The sequence below is a fragment of the Rhamphochromis sp. 'chilingali' genome (assembly GCF_963969265.1).
Source record: "Rhamphochromis sp. 'chilingali' genome assembly, chromosome: 11".
Classification (NCBI taxonomy): domain Eukaryota; kingdom Metazoa; phylum Chordata; class Actinopteri; order Cichliformes; family Cichlidae; genus Rhamphochromis; species Rhamphochromis sp. 'chilingali'.
This window is the reverse complement of record NC_137938.1, coordinates 32,890,551-32,917,454: the sequence shown is the minus strand read 5'-3', so window position 1 is coordinate 32,917,454 and position 26,904 is coordinate 32,890,551. Positions and strand designations below refer to the sequence as shown.

General features: G+C 39.6%; 1 protein-coding gene across 2 annotated transcripts in view; it reads right to left on the bottom strand.

Moving 5' to 3' along the window:
• Positions 1–26,904, bottom strand: part of crppa (CDP-L-ribitol pyrophosphorylase A) — a 65,673-nt gene that overhangs the window by 18,755 nt on the left and 20,014 nt on the right. For both annotated transcript variants that reach the window (XM_080896702.1, XM_080896703.1), the window contains 3 exons: positions 11,545–11,622; positions 11,355–11,447; positions 4,072–4,197 (listed from right to left, as the gene is read on the bottom strand). In XM_080896702.1, the coding sequence (XP_080752828.1) occupies positions 4,072–4,197; positions 11,355–11,447; positions 11,545–11,622 (297 nt within the window). The remainder of the gene's footprint in view (positions 1–4,071; positions 4,198–11,354; positions 11,448–11,544; positions 11,623–26,904) is intronic.

Sequence of the window (26,904 nt, the reverse complement as noted above, 5' to 3'; positions counted from 1 at the left end):
CTTTAAAGGATTTTTTTGATACTCAATGATAATGCATTGAGGAAATTAATGACTGGTTGCGCCACAATTTTCTCCAACTAAACAAAAACAAAACTGAAGTAATAGTCTTTGGCGCCAAAGAAAAACGATTACAGGTCACCAAAGAACTTCAATCCATACATCTAAAAACCACAAACCAGGCGAGAAATTTGGGTGTAGTGATGGATGCAGACCTAAACTTAGAAAAACACATTAAGACAATAACAAAATCAGCTTACTATCACCTCAAAAATATTTCGAGGATAAAAGATCTGATGTCTCAACAGGACCTGGAAAAACTAGTCCATGCATTCATTTTTAGTAGGCTTGATTACTGTAACAGCATCTTTACAGGTCTACCTAAAAAATCAGTCAGACAACTACAGCTCATTCAGAACTCTGCTGCTCGAGTCCTCACTAAGACCAAAAAAGTGGACCACATCAGTCCAGCTCTGAGGTCTTTACACTGGCTGCCTGTCCGTCAGAGGATAGACTTTAAAGTTCTGATGCTGGCCTATAAAGCTCTGAATGGTTTAGGACCAAAATACATCAGTGACCTCCTGACCCAGTATGAACCTTCCAGATCCCTCAGGTCATCTGGATCCGGTCTTTTATCAGTTCCCAGAGTCAGAACCAGACACGGAGAAGCTGCATTCAGCTTTTATGCTCCTTATATCTGGAACAAACTCCCAGAAAGCCTCAGATCAGCTGAAACACTCAGTTTATTTAAATCCAGGCTGAAGACTCACCTATTCTCAGCTGCATTTGAATAAAGCACCAAATCCACACTTTTAAGCTTAAATTTCAAAACTTACACTAACTACTGATCTTATCTATTTCTGATTTTATCTGTTTTGATTTTATATACTGTTTTGTTTGTTTGTTAAGCTTAAATTTCCAAACTTACATTAACTACTGATCTTATCTATTTCTGATTTTATCTGTTTTGATTTTATATACTGTTTTGTTTGTTTGTTTGTTTGTTTGTTTGTTTGTTTGTTTGTTTGTTTGTTTGTTAAGTGGGTTTAGAGCTCTGGGTAGCTCCCCAGCTGGGTCTAGACTGGGTCTAGAGAGTATTTTAAATTCAGGGAATTTAAAATAGAAAGTAGCTCGTCCACAGAAGGACTGGTAGCTCCCCTTACGATAAGGGTTCAGATCGCGCGAACAGGTGTGAAATGTGTGTGTTTAGTTAGTTTGTTTGTTTGCTTGTTTTAATCAATTTTAAATCATGCTTTTTATTTGTTTTTGTTTCTAATGTCTCTGTAAAGCACTTTGAATCACCTTGTTGTTGAATTGTGCTATACAAATAAATTTGCCTTGCCTTGCCTTGCCTTACTAATTGCAGTATTAGCCTGGCTAATTATCAAGTAAGTAAAACTCAAATTTTTGCATAGAATAAAGAAACGTGTTGACCTATGAACTTAGACTTTGCACTTTGAGCTTTAGAGTTTAGTCATATTTCTACTATTAGGTAAGCTAAGCTAACCTACTCCTGGCTGTAGTTTTAGACTGAACACACCCCTTGTGCTGATCTTCTTTCAGTAAGACAACAAGGAGGCAAAATTAAAATGAAGTAAATTAGTGGTTTTTAGACACCAAAATGAGCCCAAACCTTAAAACAACAGGTCAGCAAAAAAGCATCAGCAGTTTTGTAGTTTTTTCCCCTCCGTGTATATATGATTTTTTTTTACACAATAATTTATTCTGGTTGATTTGCTGTCCCCTAGAGCAGCTATCCATCTTCTCCAGGAACACCTCAGTGCTGATAATACAGGAGTATAATCCTTCATCATTACTGTTACACACATTAACAGTAGTCATAGTTCAAATTGTGACAGATTGTGTATCTGATTTGTACAACATGACCTCATAATACTGCACAGGAAAGCACCAATTGTGAAATTTTGGGTTGAAATCAATACGGATGTGTAAAAATAACAATTTGGACAGTGGCTGAAGAAATACTAATTTTGTTCATCTTAAAGATAATAAAGGACGAGACAAGTCTTTTGGGTCCTTATGTGATTTACTTTGGACATTTAATCAGCACATCAGCCCTACTTGCAATAAGCTGATTATTGGTTACTGGCAATAGTTTAATAAGCAAGATAACCTCCATCCAATCTTAGGATCCAGGACAGCCAGGCATTCTCTTAGCGAGATAGAATTTAGACCACTGAGTTGTTTTGTACAGAATGGAGGGAACTCTTTAGAAATTGCATGGTAGTGGTGAAATTTCTACACATACACAGAGTCATAAAAAGCAAAAAATGCACACTAACTATGTTTAATAATAGAGAGCAAGCTATCAAGTGTCACAGGGAAGATATATGTATAAAGCTGTAGACAGAGGCATAACTAAATGTTTGCAGTCTGCACTGGCTTCCCTTACAAAGACATTCTGAGAAATCCAAACAGGAAAACTTGACCTTTCTTTGCAAGGAACAGAAAATGCAATCCAGACCATGTTGTCATGGGGAAAACACAACATGTTCGTCTTCATGCGACCAAACTGTAGACATCATAATTCTCTGGATGACAAACTTCTGAAAATCATGGCAAAGATACTAACAATAGTTACATGTTCACTCATGTGAATTCATGCCACCCCAGCTTCTTTTTTAATGGCTCTGTTTATTTAAAGACTAATAATCCACGTGGAGCTAATGAATCTTTCACTAATATTAAAATCAAATTAACAGCAATGTTAATAGTGGTGTCTGCTTTCAGTCAAAGACATGCAGCAAACTTAGGTATAAAAGCAATATTCATATAAGGTGTACGGCTGATGGAGCGTGTGTTGGCAGGCATCGCCGCAAGTATGAATAAGGACATCTGGGAAGAATTATCCTCATTATAACAAAAAGCTATCAGTGATTTATAGGAGGTTGTATTCTGTTGTTCCACTATCTCATAACGATAAGAACTTTATCATGGCGAAATGCGCATTATCTCTGTCACTCCCTTTCCCTTTCCTCTTTTCTCTCTAAGGAGTTAAACAGGATGACTAATTAACAACTTTACTCTTCGCAATTCTCAGGAAAACCATGATATCCAACATCCGATAGTAGAATCAATCTCACATGTGGGGCAGCGACATTTTGCATGCCTCACTACCGAGAAAACAAAACATCTCTTTTTAATTAAACAACAGTGCAGTGTCAAGACCTGATGCGACATACCATCTCACTGACCACGAACAAAACCAGCTCACCCATCACATTTTTCTTCTTCTTCTTTTTCCTCTCACCAATGTGAACAAACCCGACATGCTCAAACATCCTCTTGCCTGAGGCAAAGAGGTTTTTACCATTTATTTGTGAAGTGATGCAGCTGCCAATTTGTCAGGAACATGAATCACAACGAATGTCATATTTAAGGCCAATAACGCCATGAATATTCATTTATATTGTCTTAGGTTTGCTTTACACATCTGGCCCAAAAACAGTGATTTGATTTGATGGCTTTAGTAGCATGAATCTTGATATTTCTCACTGTGGGGGAAGAATAATTTCTCCTTATATAATCCTGCAATAAGTAAGAAGTCAGATATGGATTTCAGATCAAGTCTGACAGTCACATCCATCCTAATGACTCCAGTACACATTTGGAGGGCCTTACATAGGATCCCCACATCAGGTTAACTGTTGTGACTTGGCCTACATGTACTTCATTCGAACTGCACAGTGCTTTGGACCTAAAGCACCTCTGCATATTTTTCATCCCTGTCATTCAGTTCAAAAAACAACTCATATAACAGAGGATTTAAAGTTTCTATCCATCCTCTTAGTCGCACTACTGGGCACATTTATTCCAATGCAAATGAGGATGTGTGTGCATCCTAAAATGTACAGATGGCTGATATAAGACAGCAACATTACCTGAAAGACAAAAAGTCAGACAAGACATTGGAACTACACAGTTAAAAATTACTTTTCCACTGCTTTAAATTTGGCCTTTCTTAGTTGTGCATTTCTCAATAACTCTTAAGTTCACTTTAAAAAGAAATAAAAGGAAGGAATGGAGAAGATGGAGAAAAGACAACACTCTTACCTTTGACTGTTTAAGCTGGATGCCATAGATGAGAATATTTCTGTGCTTGGCTGTTGAGGCCAACTCCGTGATTGCCGTGGGTGCTCTCTCGCTGACAGGGAGCTCATCAGTCCTGCTGAAGTGCACCTATCAAAACAAAGACCACCGCACCCAATCAGAAAACAACTGCCAATAAAGAATAGCAATTACGCCCCATTTTGGAGCAATTACAGGACATTGTTCAAGCAGTAGTTTAAACATGTTGCAGCTCAATAGGCTTATTTGTTTAGGGCTATGTTTGGGGAAGTTCGAGGAAGCATGAGCGTCTGCTTAGAGTAAACAGAGGTTGGTTGATACACAATCCTGTCTGAGGATATAATGACTCTAATTGAGTTGTAAATCTTATGGACCTCTGGGGTTTATTTTCCTCAATTAGGGTAGCATAATCCAGATACAATGGTTCAGGTTACTGTGTCATCTCTATGAGCAGCTAAACTTTAGTCGATTTCCATAACCATACTGCTGACAGCAACTTAAATGGAGATTTATTCCTTTCAATTATTCTGTCACATATCGTAAAAAACTGCGGCAGTGAGATGCAATAGTCAGGAGAATAGTTTCAAAAATGTCAAGACATCTGCTTTAAACGTACAATTATTGCACTCTCCTTGAATATCAATCAAATGTTGGTTGTCATCAGCTGAAGTTCCAACTTGAAAACTGATTATTCAGCACATTCGCAGGGGTAGGACACCAAATTGTCTTATTCGGGCCAAGAATCCTCAACGGTGAGCGAGCTCATGAAGAATGAGAGTATTTGTCCTTATTAGACTGGATTTTACCAGAAATTAAAAAAAACTTGAACATAGACACTATTGTTATTGGGCACCTTCCATAATGACTTAGAGGGGATGCTAAGCTGATGTAAAATATACTTGAAGAGCCCCCAACAACCTGACAATCAATCAAGTACAAGCTGCTTGAGTGATAATTATACAATAATAATATTATTGATATTAATGGTAATAAACTTCAGGCAAATGTTTATCATAGATTGGTGATTTCTTATAGCGTAAACTCAACAGCAACATTTTTTTTCTTTGAAATGTCTTGCTCAAGGCCATAACATCTTAGACTAAGTAAAACAAAGTGACCTCCATTATCCGGTCTCCTTTACTCCCCTTGAGGCTACCACCATCACATGGATAACACCAACACTTGAAACTCTATGATCCCTCAGTGATCACTACCATGTGATCAAGCCTGGGATAAATAACGGGGTGCATATGCAATCTAATAATAGCCCCAGGCAAACCCCCCCCCCCCAAAAAAAACCCAGACACTCTGGTGCAGGATCAAATCGCTTAGGAGGACTGCCTCATGTTTTGCCGTATTCTCAACTTTCCAGGCTGAGTTTATGCACATTTGAATGTTGACGAAATTAGGTTAGGCATAGATGGGGGGAAAAATGACAGATGTGATTTACTTTAATAGAATACGCTTTAATTCTCCCTTTTGGTTTTCCCCTGCAAATTTCTAAAGGCATTTTTTATATTCCAATCAATGAATCAATCCTTTAAATAGCAATTTGGTAACAAAAAATAATCTGAAATCCAGCGTGGTTTTATAATTCACAGTCTCACTGTAGATCAGAGCATCACTGCATGTTACATAAGGAAGTACTAGGTCTATATAGACTGATAGAATACAATTACAGGAGCAATCAAATTCTAATAACTTCTATCTTCTTCATGTAATAAGAAAAGGACACCACTCATTAATACAGCAGCATAGAAGACAACAACAAAAGACAAAAAAGTGACAACAGAAATATGCAGCAACCAGGCTCCTTTAAGCTGCCAACAGAACTCTGATCTACTGAACCACAAACTCTGATGTTTGGAGCCCAGTCAGCAAATTGGGCTGTTGTTTGTGTTCTGCAGGTCCTTCTCATTGGGCGACAGTGCTGGAGCAACAGAGTGTCACTCCACAACACAAAAGATGGACTAGTTTGGGATTCAACAATTTCAATCCTTAACTCTAGTTTTTGTCCATAGTTGTGTTTTTTGTCTTTTTTTTTTAACCATTTTTGTGCAAAGGGGGGGGGGGGGGGGGGGGGGGTGCTAACATATCATCTAATGCTAGAAGCTTGCAAATTGCATTCAGCAGTAAAAAAAAAAAAAAAAACAGATGCAGAAAGGCAGACAAGTAACAAACTGATAAAACACTAGAATTTCTCTTTCAAATCCCAGACTGCTTGGACAGGCTATATCACACAGTAAGCTTTGTGTCTTAATTGTTTAATTAAAATTCAACCTAAAACTACCTAGGAGGCACAAACAGCACAAATATGGTGGCGAAATCTAGTTCAGCGATTTCACCACCAAGAAACAATACTGCTGTTTATGGATGGATGGAGTTACTAAAAATATCCGCCTCAGTAGAGTTGTTGGAAGGTGAAAGCTATCCATAGAGTCTCCAAAAGTTGATTCTGTTCATCTGGACGTAGCGTTTTCAGTGGGAGAGACGTTTAGTCACTCAACCAAGTGACTTCTTCAGTCTCAGCTGACTGCAGGTTTCCCCAATCTTATAAACGGTACATTTGCATAATGACTGAAACCAGCACCACTGAAGGAACAAAGGGCTGGGAGGTCAGTTCCTTCATCATAATTATGAAAATTCTCATGACCATTGATCAACAACCACTGATCAATGGCCATGAGAACCATTCACAGAGAGCTGGGCAATGGCTGCAATCACATCACTGTATGATGGCGAAAGATGTACCCTTAGGCCCCCTCCTCAATTCAAAGATGGTCTTTCCCTTTTCACGTAAATGGCCTCCTTGACTCCACGCTCAAAACAGCGTTCCTCCCTGTTTATAAGATTGGGGAAACTTGCAGTCCGCTGGGACTGAAGAAGTCACTTGGATGAGTAGTTAAATGTTTCTCCCACTAAAAACGCTACGTCCAGATGAACAAAATCAACTTTTGGAGATTTACTTACCTGGATGAATGAGCATGCATCAAGACCTATCCATAGAGTCCTGAGTTCAATTCCACCTGAGTTCAAACCTGCCTTTCTGTGTGCAGTTTGCATGTGGGTTCTCTCCGAGTACTTCAGCTTTCTCCCACAGTCCAAGGACATGCAGTTAGTGGGGGTACGTTAATTGGAAGCTCTAAATTGCCCATAGGTGTGAATGGAGGTGTGAATATGAGTGCGAATGGTTGTCTTTGTCTATGTGTTAGCCCTGAGACAGACTGGCAACCTGTCCAGGCTGTACCCTGCCTCTCACCCCAAGACAGCTGGGATAGGTTCCAGCCCCCCCTGAGAAGGATAAGTGGCAGAGAATGGATGCATCTAAAAATGTTTTAATTGCTTTAAAGTTTGGCATTTAAACAGTGCAGTCTACAAGCATTGAACCTCTTTATGAGATAGCCTCAAGTGGCCTCCCAAGGAACTACAGTTAATTAATTGGCTTAATTTTTCATCCCTGGAGGTTGCAGTTTGGTGTGCAACAATCTTTATATGGGTGGTATACGTCAAAGTAACATCCACATAAATCTCAGGACCCAAGGCTTCGCAGCAGAACATTGCATTGTAACAAGATGATCGATGTTATTCACTTCGCCTGTCAGCAGTTTCATTGTTGTGGCTGATCGGAATAAATGTTAGAACAGAATAAGATTAGGATGAACTAGCAACATTTACCAGTGAGAGTTTTGTGGGAACCTGGTTTGTTCTGATGTGGAAGGGAGTCAATCCCATTAAACCCCACAGCTTCAAACCGAGTGTTTACACCTCTGAATCTATGTGCTTCAATCTTTATTGAAAACTAACACAAGTAAGAACAGGGGCTTTAGCGGAGCAATTCTGCATGACATCTGGCTTGTTTTGTCACAGAAATCAGCCTCTGTGGGTTTATGTTGTTCTCATTACCTGGCATTGTTTTTGATGCTGGCTCTTTGTTTTAGATGAAGAGTTACATTTTCCAAATTAAAAAAAGTAAACAAGCCTTTCACAAACATTTAAATGTTTCCCAGAGCAGATTAAAGCAGTTTGTTCTTTTTTTCCCTCAGTGAGCTCTCAGGTTAGTGTAGCTCTGGTGGGATCAGCCACAGTTTGAAGGAAAGCGAGCCGTAAGAGAGGTCGTGCAGAGGTGCTTTCAAGGGAGGTGTAGAGTTTCCAAATAGCTACAGAGCTCCAGAAGGGACGTGAGGTGGACCACAGGTTAGATTTTTACAAGCAGAAAAAAAAAAGAAAAGGTTTTCAATGCTATGCAGTACATGTACCTCAATGAAACTTAATCTGTGCTGCACCAGTTGTGTGGGGAAATGACACTGAGACATTATATGCACAGACATACAGTAGTTTATATACTGTATGACTTTAAGGACATGTTATAGATTTATGAGCTTTTATTTATATATTAAAGAGACAAACTTGTAACCCTTTAGGTGGCTTCTCTAACAAACACACAACTGCGAATAACACACCTTTAGTCCTCAAATGGTATTAATAGCTCGTTTAAGAAAGAAAAAAAAGAGTACATACTGAATACACTACATATAAAAAAGAAAAAATGTTTGCTTAAAGAAACGTCAAACCTGTGTGCTTTGAATTACAAGTGAGTTGAACTGTATGTAGATATCCAAGAAAAGAGAGTGGCGATGTATAGAAGGCTTGAGTAGTATCAATTATAACAGTTTAAACTCCCAACGGTATGAATTTCAGTACTTGAAAAAACAGAACCCCCTAATGTTAATGTATCACAGTTGATGTATGCAGTTTTTGTGAGTTTGAGACTTTACATCATTGGTATCATTTCTTGGATGTAGCAAATATGATACAAATTAAAACATATATGAAAATTAATATTTAATTGGGTTTAAAAAAACTTGTTAAGATGCTACGTTTGAATGCTTCAGTTTAAAAAAAATGCTATTTTCTGTCAATTTCATGATTCAGGCTTTATTAAAATGGTGTGGAAAAACTGTATTGTGGCACTGGAGCAGTTTCCACTGGTCCGACAGGAAGCTGAGCTCAGTGAGCTGGGAAAAAGTGAGACTGCGAGTAGTTATTTGTAAAAGGAAAATGATTCAGTCCCATTTGGATCAATTTTGGATTGAATCATGATGATAACAGTAAGTCAACACAACACAAAGCTATGCTGCAATAGGCTCAGGCTCCTGTGGGTCTTAACATGTTGCACAGACAAATTTGTTCAGCACTCACCTCTTTCCATTCACTGCGTGTGTATATATAACACTAATCCACGCTGTTAACTTTTGTCTTCTCGTTCGAATAGTATGTTTTTTGTCCTCATCTCTCTATGCACTCTCCCCCCCCCCTTTTTCTTTTTCCCTTTACCTCTCAATCCAGCCATAGTAGACAGCTGGCAGAGGTCCCCTCCTGTTAAAAAGAAACTGAACTAAGTATACCTAGAAGCCTTTTTATTGTACTAATGCACTGGTTATAACATTTGTATGATATAGCCTATAGCTTTCATTCTCTCCATCCATCTGTCCAATTTAGTAGCCTAACATGGATGTCACTGGACAAGTTCTGACAGTTTGTTGGTCTGGGGCTTTCAGGTATATATTATAACAATATGTCAAAATCTTCCAAGGAGTGGACGTCTCAGCATATTCTCCCCAAGGTCAGATCATACAATGTTCCGAGAAAATGCTAAAAATCTCAAGAGCTACATTTCAGACACTAGAAACCTTGGTTTGCATGTTAAATTATAAAGTTCATGACAGAACAATTAGAAAAAAAGACAAGTACGAACAAGTATGCCTTTTTTGGAAGGGTTGCTAAGCCTCTTTTCTCAGAAAAGAACATGGTAGCACAACTAAGGTTTGCAAAGCTGCGTCGAAACAAAGCACAAGATTTCTGGAACAATGTCCTTTGGACAGACAAGACCAAAGTGGAGATGATGCACAAAGCCACATTTGGAGAAAAGTCAGCATATCAGCACAAACACGTCTTGGGGACCTTAAACTCTGTTTACCAAATTATTTAACAAACAAACGTGAGGCCATCTGTCCAAGCTAAGGTTTGGCATTCCAACAGTACAGTGATCCCAAGCACAACAGCAATCTACAACACAATGGCTGATTTCAGTCCATCACACTGAAGTCCAGACTTCATCCAGATTGAAATGCTGTGATAGGAACTTAAGAGAGCTGTGCATGAATTAATAAAAAAAAAAAAAGTGGGACAAATTCCTCCAAAATAATATGAGAGACTGATAAAGTCAGTCAGAAAATGATTACTTCTAGGTGTTGCTGTTAAAGTTGGTTCTAAAAGTTACTGAATCATGGTTGTTCCAAATGTCATTAGACCTTCTTCATGCCTCGCTGGCTTACAACATCTGAGGCAGCAGAGATGGGAGAAGGAAACTATTGTCTAGTTTCAGTGAAGCAAAAAATCATACAGGCAGCAGAATTGACTGTGTAAATAATGCTTGACATTGATAAAATAAAAATAACTTGTTAAACCAACTAGGATTTTTTTAAGTTATGCCCATTTATTTTATATGTCTATTGCAATAACTAAGCCAGTGTGCACACTTCTTATGGATACTTCCTGTGGATGCTTTCAAGGCAGGACTGTACATAACAGAATCAAGAGCAGGTTTTCCAGGTTCTGTTAACTAGATTCCTGAACTGTATTTTGTTTTTTAGGTACACAGTTTGTAGGAGTTAAAAAGTTGAGAATGGCAATGATGACTTAAAAAATGATGCGTTTTCCCCACATAACTGCATGCAAGAGCTGCTGTGCTGTCCCTGTAATTGCCAGCAATACATTCTTTGTCTTTTAATGGTTTACAAATCTGACAACAACAAGAATACACGAGGTCCCAGCAAGGAATGGAAACAGAGTTGTGGGGGACGTAGAGTAGATTTGTATGTGAAATCACAGTAAGGATGGCTGCATCTGTCAGTGAGTGCACCACTTGGGTCCTGACTGAAATATGTTAATAAGTTCATGCCCTGAAATTTGGCATGAACACTCGTGGGCTCTAGAGGATGATTGTTACTGACATTTTCCTTTAAAACCACCGAAGCCTTTGACTTGGGTGGTTTTAGTCAAATGTGTCAACAACATTTGGATGATTTTTCATTAAATTTTAGAGGCTTTAATTTCTCCTTGGGTTTTTCATTACATCTCAGTTTTTACACCCCCCATAACTTGTCTTCCAGTCCAGGAACCTAGAAAAATGCCACACTAAGATGATGGACATGGATTAGCACTCTAACTGTGAGATGTACGGTTATAGGATCTACATCTCAACTCACCCAAATAACAACCACCGGGTGGAGAAGAGCTCGATTTTCTGCCTCTAAAGCCACAAGTATCGCCTCCACTTCAGACAAGCATGAGTGACTGACCTAAAGACCAAAGACAAAAACAAAAAAATTCATGACTACTTACAGCGGCATATTTTACTTTCACAGAGAAGTTGTAGAAAATAGAATAAGAACTTACAGAAACTTGGATGAAGTTCCACTCCTTTAACAGACACCTGGCGTTGTCTCCCATTAGATCTGGGACGATGTCCAACTCCTGTGAATGAGAGATACCCTCATGTTAAATATTCAGCTGATGTATCTTGCTTGACTGATAAGATTTAAGGTAGGTCCACCAGTGCCAAGGTCCTAATGCATTTCATATAGAATGACTGATCGACTCCAACGCTCAAAGGTCAAGAGGCTTCTGGTTTTTGTTTCAGCCACTATTTCAGTCATCTGTTGCGAGAGTACATCCACCTGCTTTTCTGCCATGAATCATTCTATGATTACAGAAAAAGGTTATTAAAAAAAGGAAAAGATTTGTGCCTAAAGATCACATAACTGAGTGGCTTATTTCCATCAACTGCAGTCAGAAACTTATTAGAACAAATGAGACAGGGTAAAAAAGAAACTATTTCTGGGCTTCTTATACTTCTGAACTGGCAGAAAAATTCTGTCATACGCAAAAAACGGGAACAGCAATCATACGTAAGCCAACTTAAATTTCATTATGCTGCAAATTGAGTTGAAGCCGACATGCAGCCAAGAACTGTAAAAGCCTTTTTACTTAGAGAAATGAGACATTTACGTTCTGATCTTTTAATTTTGGCTCTGGCACACAAATAAATTGAGGCAACTGGATAGCCCACAATGTCCATTTTGAATTCATTTTTGTTGTTTTCCCTTAAAAATATAACCTGTTACTATAGTGTCAAACATTCAGGAAATAAACACAGAAATAAACATTCAAAATCTATGTTTGGCATTGAGATGTCACTGTTCTCCTCATTAAAGTAACTGAAAGTAAATGAGAATGTGAAATGGTTATGGGAACCATATGCTCAATGGTTAATTGTTCTTGAAAGATAACTGCCCCCAGCTTCAGGAGGAAAATCTTTTTGGTCCGACATGCCGATTTGCAGGGTTCTAAAAAAAAAATCTGACATGATCTAAAACAGGTTGGCCATGAAATCGCAGAGTAGACGTGTTTATTTTAGTTTAGGCCTAGAGAGCCAAGAAGCCACAGAACCCCAAACACCAAAAAGACCAGTTAAACAAACCAGAGACATACGGTTAATACGGAATTTAAAAGTGTTAAGAAACTATTCTCATTTTTATACAAATAATAAGGCATATCATACACACACACACACACACACACACACACACACACACACACATATATATATATATATATATATATATATATATATATATATATATATATATATACACACACACACACAGTGGGGCAAAAAAGTATTTAGTCAGCCACCGATTGTGCAAGTTCCCCCACCTAAAATGATGACAGAGGTCAGTAATTTGCACCAGAGGTACACTTCAACTGTGAGAGACAGAATGTGAAAAAAAAATCCATGAATCCACATGGTAGGATTTGTAAAGAATTTATTTGTAAATCAGGGTGGAAAATAAGTATTTGGTCAATAACAAAAATACAACTCAATACTTTGTAACATAACCTTTGTTGGCAATAACAGAGGTCAAACGTTTACTATAGGTCTTTACCAGGTTTGCACACACAGTAGCTGGTATTTTGGCCCATTCCTCCATGCAGATCTTCTCGAGAGCAGTGATGTTTTGGGGCTGTCGCCGAGCAACACGGACTTTCAACTCCCGCCACAGATTTTCTATGGGGTTGAGGTCTGGAGACTGGCTAGGCCACTCCAGGACTTTCAAATGCTTCTTACGGAGCCACTCCTTTGTTGCCCGGGCGGTGTGTTTTGGATCATTGTCATGTTGGAAGACCCAGCCTCGTTTCATCTTCAAAGTTCTCACTGATGGAAGGAGGTTTTGGCTCAAAATCTCACGATACATGGCCCCATTCATTCTGTCCTTAACACGGATCAGTCGTCCTGTCCCCTTGGCAGAAAAACAGCCCCATAGCATGATGTTTCCACCCCCATGCTTCACAGTAGGTATGGTGTTCTTGGGATGCAACTCAGTATTCTTCTTCCTCCAAACACGACGAGTTGAGTTTATACCAAAAAGTTCTACTTTGGTTTCATCTGACCACATGACATTCTCCCAATCCTCTGCTGTATCATCCATGTGCTCTCTGGCAAACTTCAGACGGGCCTGGACATGCACTGGCTTCAGCAGCGGAACACGTCTGGCACTGCGGGATTTGATTCCCTGCCGTTGTAGTGTGTTACTGATGGTGACCTTTGTTACTTTGGTCCCAGCTCTCTGCAGGTCATTCACCAGGTCCCCCCGTGTGGTTCTGGGATCTTTGCTCACCGTTCTCATGATCATTTTGACCCCACGGGATGAGATCTTGCGTGGAGCCCCAGATCGAGGGAGATTATCAGTGGTCTTGTATGTCTTCCATTTTCTGATGATTGCTCCCACAGTTGATTTTTTCACACCAAGCTGCTTGCCTATTGTAGATTCACTCTTCCCAGTCTGGTGCAGGTCTACAATACTTTTCCTGGTGTCCTTCGAAAGCTCTTTGGTCTTGGCCATGGCGGAGTTTGGAGTCTGACTGTTTGAGGCTGTGGACAGGTGTCTTTTATACAGATGATGAGTTCAAACAGGTGCCATTCATACAGGTAACGAGTGGGGGACAGAAAAGCTTCTTACAGAAGACGTTACAGGTCTGTGAGAGCCAGAGATTTTCCTTGTTTGAGGTGACCAAATACTTATCTTCCACCCTGATTTACGAATAAATTCTTTACAAATCCTACCATGTGGATTCATGGATTTTTTTTTTCACATTCTGTCTCTCACAGTTGAAGTGTACCTCTGGTGCAAATTACTGACCTCTGTCATCATTTTAAGTGGGGGAACTTGCACAATCGGTGGCTGACTAAATACTTTTTTGCCCCACTGTATGTATATATATATATATATATATATATATATATATATATATATATATATATATATATATATATATATATATATATATATATAAACACAACTAGCTGAGATGCACTGTGTATTCTGACACCTTTCTATCAGAACCAATTTCCGCAATTTGAGCTACAGTATCTAGTCTGTTGGATCAGACCACATGCTTCACTTCCGATATGCATCAGTGAGCCTTGGCTGCCCATGAGCCTGTCACTGGTTCACCACTATTCCTTTAAACAACAAGATGGTGACCACAGAATTGCTCAGTTCCAAGATTTAAAAGAGGAATCCAACTTTTATGAATAAAACGGACTCCATCTTGAATTAATACCTGAATTGGGTTTTTTTCTCTAAGGTACAAAAAGAACAAGGTACTCAGACTTACAATGTGAATTCTTTTACAAAGCTTTTACTTTGTAACATTATTGACTGGTTATTTTTACTGTCTTTATTGTAAGCGCCAGACGTCTGCTTTATATTTTATTTACGATTGAGTTCATGTTTGTTTTATTATTCATAGATTCATTACATAAGTGCAGTAGTAGCATGAAACCCTGTGTGAGAGGGAAGGGGAGGAGCATGGACAGAGAGGTTAGGAGTCTCACGGTTTTCTGACCGTGTACACAGCTAGTATTGGATAACTGCTATTTTTTGGAATTTTCATGCCTTTTTTTTTTTTGGAAGGAGATTCATTGTTACATCCTCAGTTTGTAATAAATAAAACAGTCTTCAAACCATAATGCAACTGGAAGCATTTCTCTTGGAAACCAGGAACACGCGTCAGCCATAGACTCCCTTTTTTTGAACTTGGTTTATTGGAAATTACCCTACATTTAGTCAGAAAACCCTCTTGCTCCTTTTTTGGAAAAAGGAATACTGAAAAGGATCATGTTTAGCAACGCCGTGCACTGTGGATTGAAGGCAATAGCCTACTTGGAGGAAGAATCACGGTAAGCAGTGAAAACAAGCTTTGCTACTGTGGAAATTTGTCATAATGCATGAGAGTGATGAAGAACTAGTGTGTGGAAAAAGAGAACCAAAAATGACAGAAAAGGCTGTCGAGGAAAAGCTGCACAGGTTGACCCAGTCTAGAAAGGCTAAGCTAGGCCACCTAACTAGCCAAGCTAATCAGCTCGAACGGCTAATGGAAGATGATGCTAACGTGAATGCTGTTAAGCAGAAATTGCGTTTAGACTACCAAGATTCATTTGGAGAACTGTGTAAGATAAATGATAGTTTGAGAGTATTAATGCATGAGGAAGAATTTGAAAAGGACCAAAGTTCTTGGTATGAACCTAATGCTAGTCGTATTCGCGGATTTATGCAACATGTGGAAACGTGGGTTAAAGCAGCTGAGGAGCGCACAGAACAAGCTAGACAGTGTGATGCAGACATCCAGCCTTCCGACAGTGTTTCTGTGATGTCCGCTGCATTAAGCAGTAAAAGCAGGAGGCGCAGGTCAGCCGTTGGGAGCCAAGTGTCCACTGCTTCCTCAGTACGCCTCAAAGCTGAAATGGAGAGAGCCACATTGCTTGCACAAGCAACTGCTCTCAAACAAAAACAAGAGCTTGAACGACAGGAAACTGAGTTGAAAGCAAAAAGAGAGCAGCTAGATCTGCAAACTGCTATTGCCGCCTCTGATGCTAAAATAAAGGTATTAGAGAATTTTGAAAATGAGCGCTCGTCACATGTGAGTCCTGCATACCCAACGACTATTGATTCTGGATTCATACCATTACCTGTAAGTCAAACTCCAGTCACCAACACAGAAAATGGATATGGGGAATTCATGCCTTTACAAAATCACCCTATTGGTACGCAGCAGTCTAGAGTGGATTTTGCAGCAGATGAACAAGCAGTTGAAACACTCTGTACTGTTATGACACGTCAGAATAATATAACAGAGCTGATGGTGAAACAACAAAAAATGATGACATTGCCACCTTTAGACATCCCTACCTTCAGTGGTGATCCTCTAGATTACAATACATTTGTAAGCGCCTTTGAGCACGGAGTAGAGTCTCGCACTGAAAGTCCTAAGGATCGCCTCTACTTCTTAGAGCAGTTCACTAATGGACAGCCGAAAGAGCTAATAAAGAGCTGCCTTCATATGAAGCCAGATGTAGGCTATCACAAGGCTAAACAGCTCCTCAAAGAGCATTTCGGAAATGACTACAAAGTTGCTGTAGCCTACATGAACAAGGTCTCAAACTGGGCACCTATCAAGCCAGAAGATGCAGAAGCTTTAAATGCGTTTTCACTCTTTCTGACAGCTTGCTGTAACACCATGGCTGAAGTGAGTTACATGGAGGAACTTGATAACGTCGCAAGCCTGAAAGCCATTGTAGCAAAACTTCCATACAAGTTACGTGAAAGGTGGAGATCTGTTGTGTGTGGTATGCAAGAGCAAGGCGACAGACGAGTCAAGTTCAATGATTTGGTGGAGTTTATTAATAAACAAGCCAAAATTGCACTTCACCCTGTTTTTGGTGACATAAAGGATAGCACCACTGCTAAACCATTCACCATTAAACAAAACAGTAACAAGGATCAGAAAAGGGTTGTAATGAAGAAGTCATTCACCACCAGTGCCATACCATTGGACATTCAGGAGAAAGACACAAAGACAATGGAAAACACAAATTATGTGAAACCCACTCCACAGGCATGTCTGTTCTGTAACGGTGGGCACATCATAGACCTGTGTGGTAAGTTTAAGGGCAAGCCACACAACGAAAAGTTGGAATTTTTGAAAGGCAAAGGACTGTGTTTTAGCTGTTTGAAGCAAGGTCACATGAGCAAACTTTGTAAGAGAAAGGTGAGCTGTGAGGTATGTTCTCTTGCTCATCATACATTGTTGCATATCAAGAAAAGGGACACAGACGCTGACACAGAGAAGAAAACTAAGAACAGTGAAAGTCAAACAATCTTAAGTGCCTTTGTCTGTGCAGAGTCTGAGGATTGTGGGCCAACTGGGGCCGGGGAAGATGACTGCACACTTGCAATAGTTCCTGTACAGGTCAAGGCCAAAAAGGGAAGTGTAGTAGTGCAGACTTACGCCTTCTTGGACCCAGGAAGCTCTGCCACATTCTGTACAGAGACATTAATGGACAAATTGAAGATCACTGGAAGGAAAACTGACATACTACTGAAAACTATGAATGAAGAGAAACCTGTCTGTACTCATGTAGTGTCAGGCTTGGAGGTCAGTAGTTTATCTGGTGACGACTTTATTGATCTGCCAGATGTCTTCACACAAAGGACAATACCTGTAGGAAAAGAAAACATACCCCTACAGAAAGATCTCGAAAAGTGGCCTTACCTTAAAGAAGTAAAACTGCCTCGAATTGAGACTGACATTGGATTGCTTATAGGAGCAAATGTACCTAAAGCAATGGAGCCATGGGAGGTTGTAAGCAGTGTAGGTAATGGACCGTATGCTGTAAGAACCAAGCTAGGTTGGACTGTGAATGGACCTTTGAGAGAAACTGGCTGTCATGCAGACAAGAGAAACCCAGCCAAGGCTAATGCAAACCGCATATCAGTGAGCCGTTTAGAGAACCTGTGGCTTCAACAGTTCATGGTGGATTTTCCAGAGGGAAGAAAACATGATGAAGTGGAAATGTCAAGAGAGGACCATCAGTTTATGGACATGGCCATGGAATCTGCAAAACTGATGGATGGCCACTATACAATATGTCTACCTCTGAAGAACAGATTGGTCAACATGCCAAATAATCGCTCAGTCGCTGAACAACGAGCACGTAACTTGAGGCTTAAATTTCTCAGGAATGACTGCTTCCGACAAGAGTACACAGACTTCATGGAAGACCTTCTTAAAAAGGGCTATGCAGTACAACTGTCAAATGATGAACTGGCGCACAAAGAAGGAAAAGTGTGGTATATACCCCATCACGCCGTGTACCACCCTGTGAAGCAGAAATTAAGAGTTGTGTTCGACTGTGCAGCATCCTATCAGGGCACATCCCTGAATGATCAACTTCTTCAGGGTCCAGATTTGACCAGCAGTCTCATTGGTGTTGTCATACGATTTAGACAGGAACCTGTTGCAATTATGGCAGACGTTGAAGCAATGTTTCACCAGGTGAAGGTGCCTGACGGTGACTCTGACTTACTTAGGTTCCTCTGGTGGACAGGTGGCGACTGCAATCAAGCTTTGACTGAGCACAAGATGACTGTGCATTTGTTTGGGGCCACATCCTCACCCAGTTGTGCCAATTTCGCTTTGAGGAAGTGTGCTGAAGACCAGAGTAGGCAGTTCAGAGCTGAAGTTGTTCAAACAGTATTGCAGAACTTTTACGTTGATGACTGTCTCAAGTCTGTCGCTACGGAGGAGGCAGCTATATCAATGTGTCAAGATCTAATGAAAATCTGTGCCAACGGAGGCTTCCGTCTCAACAAATGGGTGAGCAACCGAAGGAAGGTGCTTGACTCCATCCCAAAGTCTGAACTGGCAGCAGAAATGAAAAGCCTGGACCTGGATCATGGCAAACTTCCACTTGAGAGGGCCCTTGGTCTCAATTGGTGTGTTGAGTCAGACACATTCAGCTTTAAGATCAACATCAAAGATCGCCCATTCACAAGAAGAGGACTTCTTTCTGTCATTGGATCAGTGTATGACCCATTAGGCATTTTGGCGCCAGCAGTCTTGCCAGCAAAGATTATCCTGCAGGAATTGTGCAGATTGAAGATCGGGTGGGATGACGACTTACCTGAGCACATAAAGAGGCGGTGGACTGACTGGTTAACCAGCCTTCCTGCTTTGGAACACTTCTCAGTTGCAAGATGTTTCAAGCCCAAAGATTTTGGAAATGATGTATTTGCACAACTACATCACTTTGCAGATGCAAGTGAGGATGCATATGGCTCAGTCAGCTACCTACTCATGCGTAACACGAGCAATGAGACACAATGTGCATTTATGATGGGCAAGTCCAGAGTGGCGCCTCTCAGGCCTCCTACCATACCCCGTCTGGAATTGACTGCTGCTACAGTAGCCATTAGGATGGATAGTGTCCTGAGAAGAGAGCTACAACTGAACCTTGCAGAATCAGTTTTTTGGACAGACAGTACGGTGGTGCTCCAGTATCTCCGGAATGAGACCACGCGTTTTCGTACGTTTGTGGCAAACAGAGTTGCAGCTATTCTGAAAGGCTCTGATGTGGAACAGTGGAAACACATCAGCACAGACAAGAATCCTGCTGACTGCGCCTCAAGAGGGCAAAGAGTAGATGAATTTATGAAGAACAGAACGTGGGTGTCTGGGCCAGATTTTCTTCGCAGTCCAGTAGAGTTTTGGCCTAACACTCCATTGAATTGTCCGGAAATCACTTCTGGTGATCCTGAGATCAAGAAGGCCACAGTAAACAAAATAGAGGTGGAAGAAAATGTTGCTCCATTCAAGAGACTGATAAATTACTTCTCATCATGGACAAAGTTGAAAAGAGCGGTGGCGTGGTTCCTGAAACTTAAAGCCTTACTTTGGAGTCTCTGTCAAAAACGTAAAGAGCTATGCGTAACCAGTGTGGAGAATAGCTTTGACAATGATCGACAGCTGAGGCAAAGTCAGATTGACAGTTTCAGGACAAGCTTTAAGCCTACACAAATTTCAGTGGAAGACCTGAATCAAGCAGAGCTCGATATAATCAGATTTTGCCAAAAGGAGAAATTCTCGGAAGAGGTTTCAGCTCTTCACAAGGGACAAAGTGTGAAGCGCAACAGCCATTTATACAAACTGAACCCTGTACTACAGGAAGATCTGTTGAGAGTTGGTGGAAGATTGAGCTGGGCAGCTATGCCGGAAATCGCTAAGCAGCCTATTATCCTGTCTAGAGACTTTCACATTTCTGACTTAGTCCTCCAACAGATACATGAAGAAACTGGGCATGGAGGGCGCAATCACATGCTCTCTGAATTGCGACAGAAGTTTTGGATCCCAAGTGCCAACACAGCCATTAGAAAGATCATCGCAAAGTGTGTGACATGTCGTCGCCTGCATGGGAGAGTTGGGAAACAACTGATGGCTGATCTTCCACAAGAGCGAGTGTTGCCAGATGATCCACCCTTCACCCGGGTTGGTGTAGACTACTTTGGCCCATTCGAAGTAAGACGTGGAAGAACCATCTTAAAAAGATACGGTGTTATATTCACTTGTTTAGCGGTTCGTGCAGTACACATAGAGCTGGCCTCATCATTAGACACAGATTCATGCATAAATGCAATCCGGCGCTTCATAGCACGGAGAGGACAAGTGAGGGCGATTCGCTCAGATAATGGGACAAATTTTGTTGCTGCCAATCGTGAGCTGAAGGAAGCAATCGCTGACTGGAACACTTCACCGTTTCAGCATCTATTTCAACAGCATGGAATTAAGTGGACATTTAACCCTCCCACTGCTTCACATCATGGCGGAGCATGGGAGAGGTTGATAAGATCAATACGAAAAGTGCTGAATTCTACTGTGAGAGAACAAGTTCTGGAAGAAGAATGCCTTCATACAGTCTTATGCGAGGCAGAGTCGATCATCAACAGCCGACCAATCACCAGGGCATCAAGCGACCCAAATGATTTGGAGGCTCTGACACCTAATCATCTTTTGTTGTTGAAAACAAAATCTTCATTGCCTCCAGGATTGTTTGACCAGAATGACCTTTACTCACGACGTAGATGGAAACAGGTGCAATATATGTCCAATCTATTTTGGAAGAGATGGACTAAAGAATACCTACCTCAACTTCAGGAACGTCAGCGGTGGGCCACAGCATCAAGAAACTTTGCAGAAGGAGATGTTGTTCTTCTTGTGGACGACTGTGCACCACGAAATTCATGGATTATGGGAAAGATCATCAAAACAGTTCCAGACAAGAAGGGTCTCGTTCGCCGAGTACGGATAAAGACAAAGACTAATGTTTTGGACAGACCCATCACCAAGATGTGTCTGCTTGTGGAATCTGAATGGGCTAGTGGTAAAGACTAAGCCCCTACGATGAGCCATGTGCTAGCAACCTCTGGCTCTTTCCTTCTTTCTCTCTTTCCTTCTTTTCTTTCTTATTCTTTTTCACCTGTTCTTTTGGAAATGGACAGAAACCAGCCTTAATATACTTTGCAAAGCTGATTGGCAAAGTATTGGACAATTCATTTGTCTATAAATAATATTTTGTCATGTGTTTAAACATTGGATATGTCTAAACGTGGTTCATATTAAGTTTGTAAAGTTAAAAAATGTGGTAATTGTTCTAAGGCAATACATTATTAGAACAATTAGGGGCCGGTAATGTAAGCGCCAGACGTCTGCTTTATATTTTATTTACGATTGAGTTCATGTTTGTTTTATTATTCATAGATTCATTACATAAGTGCAGTAGTAGCATGAAACCCTGTGTGAGAGGGAAGGGGAGGAGCATGGACAGAGAGGTTAGGAGTCTCACGGTTTTCTGACCGTGTACACAGCTAGTATTGGATAACTGCTATTTTTTGGAATTTTCATGCCTTTTTTTTTTTTGGAAGGAGATTCATTGTTACATCCTCAGTTTGTAATAAATAAAACAGTCTTCAAACCATAATGCAACTGGAAGCATTTCTCTTGGAAACCAGGAACACGCGTCAGCCATAGACTCCCTTTTTTTGAACTTGGTTTATTGGAAATTACCCTACATTTATGATACTTATGTCCAATTCTTACATAATTTTTTGTGTAAGAATAATACATTATTTATTATTTGTCTCATATGTCCAAAGTGACTTGTATCGCATACTCTTATCATTTTCTTTTCTTAAACAAAGTTTATGTGCTTTAAGTCCAGATTCCAGCATGAAAGGTAATTATTATATCAGACACAGGTACTTACATATACATATACATATTTAAGCTTGTGTTTGCATCAAGATGAAACATTAACAACATCTGCAAGCTACAAATACTGCTGACAGTATGAATATGGTACGTTTATTAAAGCTACCAGACACTTTGGCCCTAAAATATATTCAAAGATCAATCATCTAGTCTAAAAAAAACAACTTGTTGGCAAATTGCAAGCAAAGCTTAGAACCCATTATTTAAAACTATCTGTGGCTGACAGCCAAAAAAAGCACATTTGCTGGCACACTGTCTGTCCAATCATACTACTTGTTTTCTGTCTAAATGACAAATTCTCTTGAGTTGAAAGTAATTATCAAAAACCTTTACTAAGCTGATATGGATCTGAGGATTCCCTTTGATGTGCACAGCATATTAAAATAACAACATGTGTCAAGATTAAACGATACCAGGGGGAAGAAAGAGGAGATAATTTGATTTGAAAAAAAAAAGTTTAATGTGTTTTTTCCTCCCATAAAACATCTACTTGTCTGTGTCAGTCTTTGTTTCGATTTTACTCCAATCAAATACTGAAAATGTGTTTTTAATAAAACAAGAAAGCAATTGTCGGGTATTTAATGACACTGTTCAATGCAGAGTAATTTTCTTGGAAGAGGTTAAGGTTTTTATCACAATGTTAACTTTTTTCAGTGTATTTAGATGTGGTCACTTGAAGGAAACAAACACTGGATATACTAGACACAAAAATATTTGTTTCATATTTAGTAAAGTAGGTTAACCTCCTAGGACCTGGTGTCCACATATGTGGACATCACATTTTGGGTTGTCTAGACCAAAATACAAAATTTTGCTCTACAAGGGCCTGATATCCACTTACGAGGACGTTATACTACCACTGTTCTATCAAAATTTAAAACGAACATCCTCATATGTGGATCTAATTTTTCTCGGAAACAAAAATCAGGTAAAAAAAAAAAAAAAAAAATAGTAATTCTTTGCTTTTACATTCATCAGGTCCCAATCAGCCCAAATAGCAAAGAGAAAAAAAAATGCATGCCATGAAAGAGTTTGGGTCTTAAGAGGTTAAACAAAGGCATGTGTGCGCTGCATATCATGTCAATGACAGTATTAAGTATTTATAATGACAAAACCGCTACATTGTTTGGCCAAAATAACCACACTAGTGTTCACCAATCCAATGTCACAAACGTGGGTAAATGTTAGTATGGAAAACAATATCTGGGAATTTAAGAGCAAGTGCTTCTATTAAGGTTTTAAACATATTCACACATTGGTGGTGGTACGGTATTTTTAGGAGTTAACATGAGAGAATCTTCTTTTATACATTTTTTTAGAAATTTAAAAAGGAATATTTCACTCCATAACTGAATGCACATAATTGTCCTGTGTCCCTCAATAAAACATATACATTGTATGCAGACTGTTTTGGTATGAGCTACCCAGTTTTGCATCTGTAGAGATATCAATCCTTTTCCTGAATTTAATTTTGAAAAACTCAGCAACAATGTCTCTTTTCAGAGCTCGTGGCTCATAAAAATCTGAACATTGCAATGAGCAAGTTCATGGGAGAATTATTTTTCATACTACCTACAGCCACCACAGCTAGATAAGACTGTGGCTCAGGTGTGGGGTACACTGCAAGTGTTTACATTCTATCACACTGTCACAACCACAAGCTTCTCGTCATGGTTAGGTGCACGCTTCATTCTTCACTCTTTGGTTTCCACATGAGATTACTCACATCAAGGTTTACCACAAGGTACCACTGAGCTCCATTATATTTAAGAGATGCTCAGTTTTGGACATCTCTACAGCCAGTAAAACTGGGCAACTAACACTTAAAACAAATCTAGAAAGACAGATAGCACCACAGGCCAGTGGAAAATCAGTAAATGTGATTTTGAGGTGAACCGGCCCTTTAAACTGCATCAAATTGATCTCTTAGATAATATCCTGCTGAAAGAATCTCTAATCATATTTTTACTTGCACGGTCTTTGTCTCTTGTGCACACATGCTGCCAAATCACCCACCTGCACACACATATCCCACTTATCCCTGTATTAGATTCAGGCAATGGCACTGGGACAAAGCTAATTCTTCATCTTCCGCTTCTTCCACTTGCCTTTCATCTCCCCCATTTTTCTTCCTCCCTCACATACTCCCTGAAAAGGATGTATCTGGTTCCGAACACGTGTTCCGGAAAAAAACACAGCCTCACCGGCCACCTAAGTACAGACTGGAATAGGTCTAATCAGCCGATCCAAGGAGGAGAAAACATGACCCCAAATCCATCTCTGGGGCCCATTCCAGCACCAGACAGCAAGATCCGCTCGTTCTGACACCAGCTAAGGAGGGACTTGGAGCAAGTTTAAAGGAGGATGAACAGTTTGGATCACTGACAAATATGGAATCATGACTTGCAGCTTGCTGTGCCACTGCACTCCATTGTCTGCAGTAATGCCCAGCGAATATCTATACCACATCAAAAAAATACAGGAAAAACATTACTAAACATGTATAGATGTGTAATAACTGATGGATGTGAAATTTCAGTGTATAATAAACACTATGAAAATACATTTGATGTAAATACGCACGATTCATAGTGTAAGAGAACTGATGAGTCAACTCTTCTTCTTCAACTGCTTAAAGCACGCATGGATTATTTTATCCTAAAAAACTACTATTTTTTCATTCCCAGCTGCTGCAACTCAAACAATGTGGGATTGTAGAGCCATAATTATTTGCTTATGTGGCAGAGATGGAAATCATCTCAAACCCTGCGATGTAATACCAATACAGTACTTCACTCATGATACAGTATAATTGGGATTTTTAACATTCTGTGATATTCGAGTATTGAAAAAACATATATTTCTACTTGTCAATATCCGTTTTATCCAATAAGATACATTTATTTCACTTCAGTTATTTTTTTGCTACAAAATGATATTGTGAACCATATCAGTCTGATATCAGTGTGTGTCTGAAAGGGGTAAAGCTGGCAATTACCTGTAGCCTGTTTATGATAATATTGCAATTAATTGTGATACATTTTTGAAAGTCACAAATTTGTTGTAGTCTAGTCCAATCATCTTTCTCCTGGCCTTCTTCAGTTCAATCAGCGTTCACACTGTGTACTTAAAATCTCACTGCGCGTCTGCCATTTTTTTGCCCTCAGCACCCGTTTTGCTCTATAGTTATGTAACTAGAATACCATATTATATTTTACAAGTATTCATACTTTTTAAAATTATACGTTTTTTTCCATCTTTCTCTTGCTTTAAACAAAATATATTTTATACTAAATTCTTTGTAGATTTGGAATCATAGTGTATTTTGGTTTCATGTAATTGAATGTTGTAAATTTGTTTGTGTATTGGGAATGTAAAAGCCACAAGAGACAAGGGTTGAAAATTAGCAGCAGCTCTAAACTGTGCAGAAACTAATGACCGCAGATCAGTTTCATGCTCAAAACTGGAATATGTGAAAGTGCATTGCCTCTTTTAAATAAATAAATGAATTGAAACCTACTTTGCTGCATCAATTTTTCCCGCAACACTATTTTGTGCTATATTAACAAAAAAGACAAGGTATGGTACGCAGACAATGTAGACTATTTTTAAATTGAGTTAATTAACTCTTGCTTGCTAAGAAGACATTTACATTTCTAATTTATTAGGCAACAATGATTTGTTTTCAAATCAACAGTCGTCCATTGCAATTGTTAATTTAAGGTGTTTGTTGGGATCAAATAAGTCAGCTATTTAACTGACCACTTTGTTAGATATATCTGTTCAATTGTTTGTTCAATTGTTAAATTTTATTGGGTGACATATCTAGTCATCCAATAAAATGGAAGCCAGTCGGTGTAGTTAGTTCAATAAAACATGTGGACATGGTCAAATCGGCCCACCAAAGTTCAAATTGAGCTTGAGTCTGGCATAGTTGATGGTATCAGAGCGGCTGCCCTGAGTATCTGAGGAACAGTTGATCTACTGAGATTTTCCTACAGATCCATCTCTGGAGAAAATGGTCAGAAAAAGCCACTTCTCTGGATAAAAATACAATATTGAGGCCAGAAGTCAGAGGAGAATGACCAGACTACTTCAAGCTAATGGGAAGGCAACAGTAACTCAAATAACCACTCATTACAACCGAGGCATCCAAAATATCATTTGTGAAGCAATTGGATTAAAGCAGCAGAAGACCACACCAGGTGGGACTTCTGTCAGCTAAGAGCAGAAAACTTCTAATAATTGAAGAATGGAAAAGCTCTGCTTGTTCTGATGAGTCTTGATTTCTAGTGGTAGGGTCAGAATTTGATGTAAACAGCATGAAAGCATGGATCTATCCTCAATTGGATCAACAGCTCAGGCATAGGGATATTTTCTAAGTACAATTTGTGTCCCTTAGTTCCACCTGAGCACTGCTTAAATGACACAGCTGAGCATCGTCGCTGTCCGTGTCCATCCCTTTATGACCAAGGTGTACCCATCTCCTGATGGTTGCTTCCAGCAGAATAATGGACAAAGCTCAAAAAGTCTCCAACTGGTTTCTTGAACATGACAATAAGTTCTCTGTACTCAAATGGTCTCCACAGT